At 33.5% G+C, this 14,933-nt stretch overlaps 1 protein-coding gene across 2 annotated transcripts in view; it reads right to left on the reverse strand.

Annotated features, from left to right (window-relative positions):
• Positions 1 to 12,528: 12,528 nt before the first annotated feature.
• Positions 12,529 to 14,933, reverse strand: part of Bgb (core-binding factor subunit big brother) — a 111,499-nt gene continuing 109,094 nt past the window's right edge. For both annotated transcript variants that reach the window (XM_081757647.1, XM_081757641.1), the window contains exon 7: positions 12,529 to 12,731. In XM_081757647.1, the coding sequence (XP_081613773.1) occupies positions 12,687 to 12,731 (45 nt within the window). In that variant the 3' untranslated portion in view covers positions 12,529 to 12,686. The remainder of the gene's footprint in view (positions 12,732 to 14,933) is intronic.

The raw sequence follows: 14,933 nt of genomic DNA on the forward strand, positions 1-14,933 counted from the left end.
ATAGGGCAAATATGCCTAATTTTGCAGTATGTTTTGATTTACATTATATATTAAAAAATTAGCGAATAATAACAGACAAGAATATTTTATAAATCCACTAGCAGCGTTCACCCCGCTTCGCCGCGGTCACCCCGGAACGCAATAAACTTTGTTACTTAGATAATTTTTACTTTTTCGCTTTCAAGTGATATGATAAAAACCATAGAAGATTGCAGTAAATCTTAACATTATATCGCCTGTCATTTATGTTAACCCGCCCCGCTTCGCTGCGGTCATCCCGGTGCTGGCATATTGTAAAAGTGTCTGTAAAAATAAGCAAATCAATTAAAAAATTTTAAACAGAAGATTCAAGCTATTTTCCGCTGTATATCGTCTGTCATTTATGTTAACCCGCCGAGTGACACGATCATGCGGGTTGCATATAAATACGTTTATTTTTACCTATGATGAACTAATAACAAAGGATTTGTACGTTATGGACACTTGAATGGTCAATTATCTCAAGACACTGGTAATTAAAAATTAAAGTGATATGATAAAAACCATCTAGGGTCCAAATCCTAATAACCCCCCAAAAATGAAAGAAATTGGTTCAGCCGTATTAGCGTGATGAGCGGACAAAGGATTTTGTACGTTCTCTTTTATATATATAGATTATAACATCAATAGATTCACATATGTTGGATCTTCTTTGCTTTTAGAAATTTGTCTTGAAGTTCTGACTACAGTTGGTCCTAATTTCGCAGTTGTGTTTCCTTATTTCGCAATAATGCTCTCTAATTTTGTAATATTACTTTGCTGCTGATTTTGTGATATGCTGTTTTTAATGCATCTAATTTAATTAAGAATGAATTTATTACATGTGTGAACGCTTTGATGTTTTGTACATAATATATTTGAGCGGCTAGAGCGAATCTAATGGTGCGTGCCAATTCTGATGAAATAAGAGTTATTAGTTGGAATTGAACCACAGAACAGCATGTAGGTAATTTAATTTCGGAAATGTATCTGCAAATGGCAGATGTCGAAAGTTAGAAAATGTGACATATCATTATGTTCGCCCGAGCCGCTCATTTTTTATTACTTGCTATTACTAAATGAACATAACTTTTATCTTTTCATTCAAATTAACTAAAGTAAACAAAATATATGTACACAAGAAATACAATTCAAAAATAATAAACCTGATAAAACGGATATTGAACAATAGAACAAAAGAGAATTTTATATTATTAATAAACTAGCAGCGTTCACCCCGCTTCGCTGCGGTCACCCCGGAACGCATAGAAGATTGCAGTAAATCTTAACATTATATCGCCTGTCATTTATGTTAACCCGCCCCGCTTCGCTGCGGTCATCCCGGTGCTGGCATATTGTAAAAGTGTCTAAAAATAAGCAAATCAATTAAAAAATTTTAAACAGAAGATTCAAGCTATTTTCCGCTGTATATCGCCTGTCATTTATGTTAACCCGCCGAGTGACACGGTCATGCGGGTTGCATATACGTTTATTTTTACCTATGATGAACTAATAACAAAGGATTTGTACGTTATGGACACTTGAATGGTCAATTATCTCAAGACACTGGTAATTAAAAATTAAAGTGATATGATAAAAACCATCTAGGGTCCAAATCCTAATAACCCCCCAAAAATGAAAGAAATTGGTTCAGCCGTATTAGCGTGATGAGCGGACAAAGGATTTTGTACGTTCTCTTTTATATATATAGATTAAATACGGCAAGCCTAATGAAAACAGTAGATAGCCTACATGACATACCGAGTGAGAAGTGGACAAATGTGTTTGTCTTCCGAACAGTATTTCTATCATCTTCACATCATAGAACTCTCAAATGGACCGCTTCGATACCAACAGATATAACTACAACATGGAAATGATCCAGAAGAGTAATTTGAACTTCAGACTTGTTTTCTGAAAAATTTACATTTTCTGGAGTTACCACTTGGCATCCAACTGACTGTAAACAAGTCCATGTTGGTCTACGTATAAGGTCTACACTGTTAATCCAAGAATTGTTTGAAATCTGACAAAGTGATCATTGAATGATCACCACCTGGCTTTCCAAGAGATTACACTCCCTTTCTTGACGTAGCAGTACTGTAAAATGTCCTAATAATAATTTTAAACGTTTACAAGCGTTTACAGAGTTTATATTGCAACAACAAAAGATCCACGAGTGCTATGTTTGACAATTTTATTGCAAAAGAGCTTTCTAGTTGTCTTCGTCTCACTTGTACCGAAAAAAAAAAAAACAAAAACGAAATGAAACCTTTAATTACCATAGCATTTGGCTACTGAAATTTTGAATATAATATACCACTTCAATCTTTGTCATTTCTCCCTTACATTTACATACAAATGTCATACGTAACATACTCTAAAATTTATGTTATGAATAATGTGGTTATTCATAGCATATTACGTGCAGGATTTTTGGTGTTAAGTTATGCAAACCAAAGTTCTGAATTAATTCATTGGACACTATACAAATGTAATAAATAGTGTTTAAAAAGCAGCTAAGGGTCAGTCTTACGTGAAAAAAAGAAACTAATGGAAGTAGATTTTTACAACTATGTGTATTTTACTTGTTTTAATAATATATTTCTTGATATAATAATTGCTATCCATGTAATAGGTTTAGTTCCAATATGAGAGGACTAATACTACTAGACACATGCACCCAAAAAACGTTTAGTCACCTTCGTACCTTCATCAGTAACATACGTTCATTAAAAAGGCCAAAGGAAAGAGAAAGAACTAAAGTATTCGACGGAGGGAAAAGGACTCAGAACCTTTCAGTATTGAGTGAAGCGTGAGAAAAACTTGTCACCTTGCTTGTGTCAAACACGGCAAATACAAACAGATAAACAAAAGACGCACGCCTTCTGAACGAAGATTTTTTTTTCACTGTAATATCAATCATTTCCTCTTCAGTGGATTTGAAACCATGTTAGTTGTCATGGTGGATCAAAGGAACATTCGCCAGAGTTGCAAACTATCCATTTTGTTAGATTCACTGCACATAACGGTCTGCTACCACAGTGCCACTTAGATTATTGCCACAAGGAAGAAAAAACAAGGATTCCAGCAACTTCTCTCTTTTATTTTATTTATTTTTTCTTAATTTGACCCTGAGGAGACGATATTTAATTTTACTTGTGAGTTGAATACAGCTGTTATTATTATTTACAAGGAATCGAGGCTGGTAAAGCAGTTCCTTCCTGGCTAAGCAGTTAGCGTACGCGCCTTTGGCGTGGGAGACCGGATTCGATTCCCGGCGGGAGCTCACGTGGTTTGGATTCTACGTTAATCAGTAGGTCGCGTCTTATATAACCTCGCTACTGGAAGGGACGTTAAACTCCAAATCAACTCAACTTGAGGTTGGCAAGTGTAGAATACTCTGAACTCTACTGTCACGTTCAGATATCTACAAGAATTTACCATAATTTTCATAGTTTCAAAAAGTCATTTCAGTTTTTTAATTCATTTTCTACTTTTAAATTAAAAATTCATTTTCTTTAGAAAGAAATCATTAATGTCATCTTTGTAAGTTTCTGCCAGTTCATTTGTTTTATAATCTTCATACCTTTCGTTTTCGTTTTCTGGATCTCAGCACATTCAGGAACTTTTATTTATTAATTGCTTTTCAGGCTACTTATGATCCTATCAAGGATTTCTATAAAGGATACAAAGTGTGTTACTTTTGGGAATATGTAATATTGTTCGTAAAAACCCAGGCACTCCCTTTCCTTGGAAAGGTTTTCTCCATCCCAAAAAGAAAAACAAATGTGATTGATGAAGCTTCCAACCGCACAGCGCAATTATGGAAAAAGATTATACACAAATGAGGAATCTTAACCAACTAGATGCGATCAAATTGTGTGGCTTTAGTACCGATATTTTTCTCTGGCTGCTAGAGAGATATGGAAACGCTGCAGAGCGTTTTTAAACTCTCAATATTACGTTGCTGTTCCGCCGTGTGAAAAGAGATAAAGAAATGAAAATCATACCCAAAGCGACATATGTAGCCCTATTGTTACACTGTCACCGAGACCTGCTACACATTCTATTCTTGATCGGTTATTGCCTCGCCATACAACCTTTACAATGGATTACATTTCAATCCAGACATCTTGCTGCAGACTATGTATTTCTTAGTTTACCATTTCTCTGTCTGTTTCGTAACGTTTCAATAGGTTAATTGTTCAATGTTACAACATTTTACACACTGCCCTTACCACGCTTCGTTATTTCCTGGTCCTTTCGAAAACGAAACGAAAATCATCGCTCTAAAACAGAAGGCAGCGACCGAGACAGTTTTAGAATGGGCTTAAGTCTTTGCACTTTCTTAAACCGTCATTCCACCTAATTCACAGCAAGATAGTATTTATTAAACCCGAATAATGTGGGTTTCGGTCACCACGGCGTGGCGCGTCCTCAGATTGCAGATCGAGGAGAAGGCCTCTAGATATAGAGGTTAGCAGCGAATATACTGAGTAAGCAGTCATTGACAAACGACAAGGGCTGGTCCTCCAGCCTTCAGCTTGGGGGTTTGATGTGAGACTTAACAACCTTATTCCGTAAAAAATAAATAAAATAAAATGTTTTTTTTTTTTTTTTTTTTTTTTTAAATCAGAAATATTCACAGAAGCCTCGAAACAGGTCTGATAACTTGGCACGACCTCAACAAAGTAAAATGGATATGAGATTTGATACATAGAATATAAGAAGACTTTATAGGACAGATGAGCTAAAATTCCTAATGAGTGAGTTAAAGAAATATGGGATGGACCTCATAGAAATTCAAGGAGTTAGATGGGAAGGAAAAGGAGCAGTCAAATCCGAAAATTTTACGTTCTTTTACGGGGAAGGAAATAAAAATCACCAACTGGGAACAGAGTTTTTCGTTCACAATTGAATAATATAACAAGCAATTAAACGAGTTGAGTTTGTTAATGATAAACTTTCTTTTATTACTCTTAAGGGTCGGTAGTGTGATATTCTAAATGTATATACCCAAACAGAAGATAAGGATGACGATATAAAAGACAGTTTTTTTATGAAGAAGTAGAACAGATATTTGACCAACTCCCGTGATATCCTATGACAATGACAATTCTATTAGAGAATTCCAATACGAAGGTAGGATGAGAGGATATTTTCAAACCGATTATAGAGAATAAAAGTCTGAATAAGGAAAGTAATGACAACGGTGTTAGACTCGTGAACTTGCAACATTCGAAATCCATATTGTGAAGAGTACAAAATTCCTACAGCGCAACATTCATAAATATACTTGCACCTCACCAAATGGAAAAATGCTTGATCAAATTGATCATGTTTTAGTAGATAGAAGAAGCCAGTCTAGCATAATTGATGTTCGGTCGTTCAGAGGAGCTGACTGTGACACTGATTACCTGGTAGCAGCGATAATAAGAGAGAGAGAGATTATCGTTGAATAAAGGAAATATTCAACATTTGAAAATAGAGAGGTTTAATCTTTAAAAGAAAAACAAATAGAGGAGAGCTAGGCGAGAGGCGGGAATACCAGATTGAAGTGTCGAATTGATTCTCGGTTTTGGAAGGTTCAAAGTGCATTAGTGTTAAGGATATTTGGATTAAAATTAGGGATAGTATTTAAGTTTAAGCAAAAAAAAAAGAAAAGAAAAAGGGGGGGGGCAAGCGGAAATATATATAGGAACAATCCCTGGTTCGACCAGGAATACACTAAACTAGCATAGAGGAAAAAACAGTCAAAACTGCAATGGCTGGAAAATCTGAACGATATAACTACGCACAATTTCATTGACATCGGACAGAAAGCTTATAACATTTATATTACTAACTTCAACTCTTCTGGACAGTTAGTTACATATTTGCCCTAAGTTCGTCAAAATAGGATTATTGAACTGCTTAAAACGTAATTTACTCCATGAATATTCAATGATAACTCACAGAATAAAATAGATTTAAACTTATCTATTTTCGAATAATTTTCAACATTTATCTCATATTTTCACAGAATTTCTTTATAAATTGAATCTACATCCATTCATAATGGCGTCCTTACTTATTATATCTTAACTGCCTAAAAAAAATGTCTGGAAACAAAACGTAACAACGTGAATTGTGCAGGTCTGACCATAAAAGAAAGATATCTTAGATACCGGATCATTGCCCATAACAATATTTACATATTTATACAGATTATCGTTACAAGCTCCCGAAACTTTTAGAGCAAAGAAACGCGATTTTTTGAAAGTTAAAATCAATGAACTTATTTTCCTAACTTGGCGCCAACCATGGGGCGCATCACGGCTGGTCTGTTAACCACATTCATATGTACGGGGCGCCGTCGTATACTCTCGCCCCGGGTGCTGATTTTCCACGGTACGGCACTGCTTACACGTAAAATCTCATGTATCTAACTCGTTTTCTCTTCTAATTACAGGTATGTAAATGAACCGTTTTGTGCCATTTGCTGAAATTGAAGCCTTCTGAGTGCCGTGCAGTGATAAAGTTCCTATTGAAAAAACAACTTAACACAAAGCAAATCCATGAAGAAATGGTAAGTACATTCCATGATTCATCCCCACCATATTCAACTGTAAAGAGATGGTGTCACGAATTCAAGCTTGGCAGAGTCATGTATGGACGCACCACGTGCCCGTCCCCCTTGCACAGTGACGAATGAAAAAAAAACGTAAACACAATCCATAATATTGTTCTGGTTGATGGAAGAGTGACTATACGCAAAATCGTAGAGGAGACTAACGTATCATATAGTGCAGTGCAGTCGATATTGGTCGATGTTCTACACATGAAAAAAATATCTTGTCGATGGGTGCCAAAAATGTTGTCCATAGATCAGAAGAGACAGCGAATGGTTTGTTCCCAAGAACTTTTGGCCAGAATAAAGCGTAATCCAAGGAAGTTTTACAAGCAATTTATAACCATGGATGAGACTTGGGTCCATCATTTCGATCCGGAGACGAAACGGCAATCTATGAAGTGAAAACACCATGGCTCTCCGATACACCTGTAAATTCCGCGCCGTACCAGCGCTGGGAAGATAATGGTATCAGTCTTCTGGGATACTAAAGGAATTTTATTCATTGGCTATTTGCCACCTGGACAAACCATCAGAGGTGACTATTACGCCAACTTATCCGAAAGATTGCGCGAAACCATCAAACAAAAATGAAGAAGAAAATTGACAGGCAAAGTGCTCTTCAATCAGGGCAATGCTGCAGTCCACAAGTCAACAGTTGCAATGACAATCATTCATAATGATCAAGCACCGACCCTATTCACCAAACTTTGCCCCAAGTGATCTTTTACCTATTTCCCAATTTGAAGGAGCAACTGCAGGGAAAGAAATTTGTACGGTAGAGCGCTAGACAGTCTCGACGATTTTTTTTAAGCGTATGCAAATGTTGGAACATCAATTGGCCAAGTGTATTGAGGTCGGGAGACTACGAGAAATAAAAAGACAATGAACATTGAATCTCTTTTCTTACTACTCTAGGCCGAAAATGTATTGATCCTCCCTCGTAATATCTTGAATAGATGGAAATATTTCTTTGACGATTTGTTTAACACGCATCCAGAAACTAATATTCGTGGAGAAAGGGAAATGCACACGGTAAAACCATATATTCCACAACCTAATCGAACAGGATTAAAAATCGCTATAAAGAAATTAAAGAAACATATCCCCGGGTGTAAACGAAATTTCGGCTGAGTTAATTTTAAGTGGAAGGGAAAAATTATGGAACAAGATACACAAACTCATTCTCCTTATCTGGAACAAGGAGGATTTTTCACAATAGTGGAAAGAATCATTACTCTAATTAACAAGAAAGGCGACAAAACTGATTGTAATAATTATCAAGGCATCTGTCTTCTGTCAACATCCTATATAATCCTCTCAAACATTCTATGAGCAAGATTGAGCCTACACGCAGATGAAATTGCTGGAGATTACCTGTACGAATTTGTGCGAAATCGATGAACTGTCGATCAGATATTTATCATTTGACAAGTACTCGAAAAAAATGGAATACAATACCTGGTATGTCAATTATTTATTGATTTGAGGACCGCTTTCAAAATTTTAACTGGAAATCTAATCGCGAAAATTCCATTAGGAAGATATAGGCGCAGATAGGAGGACAATATTAAGATGGATCTCACAGACATAGAAATACAAAGTAGAAACTGGATCCAGTTGGCTAAGGACAGAAAACAGTGGAGAGCTTTTGTGAACGCGGTATTGAATATACGGGTTCCATAAGTCATAGAGTTAGTTAGTATTTATTAAATTTAAACCGTATAAAAATGGAATGGAGGATTTTATTTTTCAATGTGTATTGCTCGATTAGCCGTTCATTCTGATTTCTAATTCAAAATTCTGAATTTAAAATAGTAATATATGTACCTATGTATTGATTTTGCTATTAGCCACCCACCAAAAGTTTGTATTTTCCGAACGAAAACAAAATTTGAAAAACTATTTTCATCTCAAATACCATTTCTATGAACTTAATAGATACCCACATTATAAAGTTCCTGTAGACTCATTGATGGTAACTTTTTATTACTCTTGGTGCCAGACATATCGGAAATATTTTAAAATTTTATTAAAGAATTGCCATATATTTGGCAAACAATTACTTAAAATCGAATAATCCTTGTATACATTATTATGATATGTATAAATTTCAAATTTGCTTAAAGGGTTGAACATATTTGAGGAACATATTTTTAAAAGCATTTCTTCTTTGAAAATATGAATTTTAAATGAAATATTTAGCATCATTAAGATTCTAGTTTATTTCTTCCTTATAGGAATGGGTCACAGGATGAAATTAGCCTAATCCATGGAAAGGCACTATACTCCTTCCTTATCCGGCTTCGACACTTGTATTTCCTTTTTGTCACCAAATAAGGTGAAGGAAGATTCACTGCCACCAGATTCCACCGCACCATCATCAGAAGATTCGCCAGATTCCCCCTCATCTGGATAAGGGACTGAAATATTCATTCCTTACTAATAACAATAATGTCCAAAATTGAAATTTTCCAGGAGAGGAATTTGAAGTTCAACACTTTATGTTTTTTTTTTTTTTTTTTTTTTAAATACTTGTTATGTTAGCAACCAAGAACATAATTATGTAGCTTATGGTCTAATAATTTACTATTTACAAACATACTTTAAAGTAGGTTCTCATGTATGGAAGTGAATGATGGTATTAGTTCATGTTTTCCATTTTATTTGGGACGTAAGTCAAAGTCATTTGGCATCCAAGCAGCCCGAATGTCTGTAAAGTCGTTACTTCCCTCCCTAAGCAGAATTCCTGGCATTACTACTGCACAATAATTACCTAGGTATATGTTTATCGATAAACTTTGCTACCGTATTGCATGTTACAATTTAAAACTAAACAATAATAATTTTGTTTATTTTTAATAAGTGTATAAATTTGTTTGCATTTCAGACAAAGAATAAAACATTTTCAAAATGGTGCTTTTCCCATTTTAACAAGTTTCCTGGTGTTTGATGTTTTTAGTGATGTGTTGAAATCTAATCATTTTTTTTTCCTGTTCCATTTTGCATTGTTTTGAGTTTATCTCGTGTAAATTTTGTTCTTAATGGTGCTGAATATCTGTCCAACTTTGTTTTTCTTAAGTCCATTAATTTGTGTGGAAATTTTATTCGTCTGTTTTCTTTGAAATGAACTGAAGTATATATTTTAATGGTTTGATTTTACCGACTTTTTCTCCAAATCTATTTAAATGTTCCTTATACTTCATCATGAAAATTAAAATTTGTGATACTTATTATTTAACAATCTAATTTAACTTGAGCATAATTACATTTATCTGTAAATGTAATTTTTAATTTAAAAAGGCAAAAGACTTGAAGAGGAAATCAATAAATTCAAAGAATTAAATAACATTTATTTTTATATCAAGGATAACAGAACAGATATAAATTATAATAAATTGTAAAAATTAAGGATAACGTAGGTTCTCAACATATTTATAGAATGTCAGTTTCAAGCCAGTGGATGTAGACCCCACATAGACATCAAAGCCTATACCCTACTTCTCCAGTACTTCATGTTGTGGTTCACATGGAAAACTGGACATTAGAGACTGGAATGAAGAAATAGGTTGATACTTAATATTTGGGGTTATTTGTGTTATTAACAGTGTGCTTCTTTAGCTGGCAACGGTGTTAAAGTGTCTTGGTTCTTTTTGTTTTTTCGCAGTGTAGGCGTGTGGAGGCTAGAATTGCAGTTTTGGTGGACCATATAGCATGGTCGAAGATATAGCTCATAATTACAACGGAAGACCTTGTGAATACGTTTATTTATGTGTTATTATTGTGTGCAAATTGGAGAATTATTTATATATAGTGCATTTTATATTGACTGTACTCGTGTGGTCATACGAATCAAACATCATTACAGTCCATTAGGAGTATTTGTTTTAAGGATTTCCATTTCATATTAGAGTTGGCACTTCAAGTAACTACAATTTTTCGTTCTTCTACATTGGTTAAACACTTAGAATTAAAACAGCATGCACTGGGTCTTCAAGAACAACTTGATCATGTCTATGTTATACCGATATTAATTTGTACACCAATTCCGAAATAGCTCTTTTTTTTTTTTTAACATTTTTAGAAATTTAAAACTACGCAGGGAAGATTCACTATCACTCTCTGATTTCTTGTAAATTTTGTAGGTTAAAAGAAAAAAAAGCAAAAGTGAGGATGGACTGGCGACCACCTCTAATACGTTATTACTCCAATACAAAGCACTCTGATTTCCTCGAGTAGGATAGGTTCTTTGCAGAGTAACTATAATAAATTACTCATATTATGTTTACTACCATTGTCAAAAATAAATCAGTGTTTGGACTCTTCTTTTTTTTTTTTTTTTTTTTTTTTTTTTTTTTTACTAAAAGGCTTTGAGTCATTGCTTAACATGTTCAAAAATGACCTGAAATGCTCCATCAGTGAACAAAAAAGTCTAGAATACATCCTAATAGTGTTTAACAAGAAACACCCTGAGTTTAAAATGTACTTGAACTTCTGATGTGTCTAATGAGTATAGGAGCAGAAACGACTTGTGAATGTGTAAAATGTAATGTTTAGAAGTTCAATGAATATAGGAACACATCAGAATTTCAGATACGTTTTGAACACTCTTAGGACAATTTCTATTAATCATTGTTAGGAGGGGTTCTAGACACTTGTTTTCACTAATATGTAGAACATTTCAGAACATTCTTGGACACGCTAAACAAGATCAAAAAGTTGCTTCTAAAAATGTCCAAATTGTGTTCAAACATTGATTCATTTTATGCAGTGTACGTTAAATATTCACTTGGAATTAGTGTAGTAGCTATTTATAAAATATGTAGTTGTGGAGGAACTAAACTGTAATACTTAGCTAAAAAATTCCATGAACATACTCTCCTATTAGGAAGTTTTAACATGAAAATATCCAGTGGTAAGAAATTCTTCCTTCTCTCTCCATTTCAAATACCACCGTGCATGATGTATTTTGCTATTTTTAAGTTCTTTGGTCATGAATCCTATACTCTCGGAGACTGGATTTCGACATAGATCGAATTGAAAACATGTGCAAATGGTTTGGCGTTTTTCCTCACATTATAATACATTAGATGGTATGAAAATTCTTTGAAAATTTTAGGAAGAAGAATCTAATCATTAGTTGCAAATTCTATGAGTTCTTTTGTTTATTATTGGTACTCTTTTCACTAGTAAAGAGCTTATTTTTGAATGAATGTGTTATATTGTACAGATATAAGTTAAAAAATATAATAGTCCTAATATTCCGTATATTTTATTATATGCCCTAATTTATTCTCGAGTATCATTATTTGTAAATAAACTTATGTAATTTTGGAATTTCAAATATAATTCCATTTTATTATACGTAGAGATGGACTATGATCACATTTGGTGATTTGTATACTCAAATAAACTTATTCGAATTAAAAGAAAAGCTTCTAAATACTTACATACTAGTTACTGTACAAAATTAACACAAAAGTACCAAATTCAAAGAAAGAAAGGCGTATAGTATCTGCAAAATATTTCTTGAACTCAACCAATATTACTCGAAGACAGTAAGGATGCAATATCCCCGTTAAATACCTATACTAATTTTAACTGCGATTATCTCCGCATCAGCACTACTTGTTAGACTACAGTAATTTAAGATGTAGGTATAAATAAATAAAAATGGTCTTATTCACATGAAACTGCGTCACGTTCGTTTTTTTTTCATGATTCCAGGATTATTATCTTTGTTATCAAGCTGTAAACCGTTTTCTTTTTTAACAACAGTTTCTTCAGAAGATTTGGGACAATTGCAAATTCAAATTTTGCCGCCATCTTTTTACTGTTAAACATATAGGATAAAAAGGATAAGCTACGGTAGGACAAAAAATTGAAAGAAACACATCTTTTTTATATATACGAAGCGACATTTTATTGACAAAAGACATAGAGACGAAGAAAGGTGCGCTATATGACAAGAGGTATTGATCTATATGCTACATGCAGTGAGGGGCGTATCTTGTTTCGCAGATGCCCAGCCCACGAGTAGCTGATTGGGCGGGGCTTAGCTGTGACCGTGTCCGGGGCTCAAGTCGCTCTTCTTGCGGCCCTGTGAAAGAGAAGAAAAAAATCGAGTAATAATAAAAAGAAGGATCGTTTGGTATCCATGTCAAAACTCTTGTTCATTGTGATGATAATGAAGGCGCTGCAAACAGTTGGATATAACAGGAACGACACTTCCCCTGTCAACAGATACAATGGCTCACTTCATTTACTAACTTCAATCTCCTTCAATTTAGAAAGCCCGGCCCCATGATACGATCTGTTGATAACATCTCAAACACACATACACACTCAAAACACGCTTGGATTCTCTCTCGCTCTTTCCATTCTCGTAAGGTTCTTTTCATGTCTACAGCTGCCAGCGTGAAACTCTCTGGCAGCTAGAAAATTTTCATCTGACATGACAAGACATGCTAGAATCTTCCTTCAAAGCATTAAGAGCGAGTGAGAGTTGTTCTCTTTTGATATGTATACAGCAGCATATAAATCACGACGACTATATATCTTTTGAATAAAATCATCCTTCAAAGCTCAACGTTAACACCTTCCTTCATCAGGTGTGCAAATAAGGATTGATGCTGCTTGAGCTTCAAAAATAAAAGATGACCAATCCAGTAAAAGAGATTAAGTTACAATACTTTTGTGATTCCACTTTTCAGTTCAAATAACCCGTCCCTAAAATGGCGGATTCGTTCCAGTTTTCCATTTTATTAATGTACTTTGTCATCCACGATAATGAATATGTTAGTAAAATGGGATAGCTCATGTACTATTTTTAAAATGGCTTGTTTTTCAAATCTTTCAGCTAAAGTCACTTTATTATGGATACAATAATATACAATTTGGATTTTAATTTCATTTTGGGTCTTATATCTATGTATTTGAGAATAAGTCTTCATAAAGTCGTCTGAAAGTTTTATTTTTAATTAATTTGCATATTTTTATAGCTACGATAAAACATGTGCTTAGTTTATAAGAATGGTTACAGAAACGGGGCACTTTTTAACCTGAAAGCTAGCTATTTTCATTTGATAACTTAGAAATCAAAAGAATCTAACCACAAAACTTTATATTAGCAACATGCCCATTATACATGATGGTACAATTAATTTATTATCAGACATTGGTCTCTTAAAATTTTACACACTCAGATTTACAAATGCAACGTGCATCAGTAGATTTATTACGTTGTCTTCAATAATAGACAGGTCTATATTGAACATGTATGTCGCTAACGGACATAATAGTTTGAAGAAACTGCCCGTTTTTATGTACTATTATCAATAATAATAATAATAATAATAATAATAATAATAATAATAATAATAATAATAATAATAATAGTTTAACTTTGTGATAAGAAATATAACCTCTTTTGTAGTAATTTTGTCCAAAATATTCCTAGTGTGAAGAATTTCGTAATAAAAAAGAATTTTAGTTGTTCTTGTTGTAATTAGTTGAAACAATTGATTAGTTGTGTTTTAATATTGTCAATTTACAAGCAATTATAGCGTTTAAAGAGAAGATTAGTTTCTATCAAACTACAATTCACTAATACCGTATACAAATAGCTATTTTAATATTTTTCAATATAAATATTAAATAAAATTTTGTATTATGCTTCTTTGCTTATCGTTTTTGTCTTACTTTTTCTTAAAATATTTTTAGTTTTCTTATTTCGCAAATTATCTGCATAGAAAATTGAAGTATTGATAGGGACTTCGAAACAAACATTTAGTAACAAAAGTGTTTTAACTGATTCAGATGGTGGTTAGTACTCACTGTTCGTTCTCTATAATGGAAGGAAATGCAGGTTATCAAATTATTACTTCCCATTAGTCATTTGAGAAATAAAACAAACAAATATATATATATTTACTTAATATGGGCTGTGACAATGTACGAAACACTCTATTGCAGTGGTTTTCAATCTTTTCATATTCGCGAACTTAAAAAGCATATAAAAATTATGCTGCTTTTGGGTGTTATTATACATATAATAATAAACTCTCTTGAAAATGAATAGTGAATGAAAGCTAAAGGTAAGATTATAACAAATTATATCTATAGTTGAAGAAGCTTAAATATTTCTTGACATTGTTATGGTTTATCTGCATTAATGTGCAAATTGTGTCTTATGATCCCTTTGCTGGTAAGTATTGTAAACAAAATGTTGAATTTAACCTTTATAATAAGAGTTCTAATAATACTGTATAAGTTAGAAGTTTTATATTTAAGTTTCATATTG

Source organism: Thermobia domestica, chromosome 1 (genome assembly GCF_964235325.1).
Source record: "Thermobia domestica chromosome 1, izTheDome1.hap1.1, whole genome shotgun sequence".
Lineage (NCBI taxonomy): Eukaryota > Metazoa > Arthropoda > Insecta > Zygentoma > Lepismatidae > Thermobia > Thermobia domestica.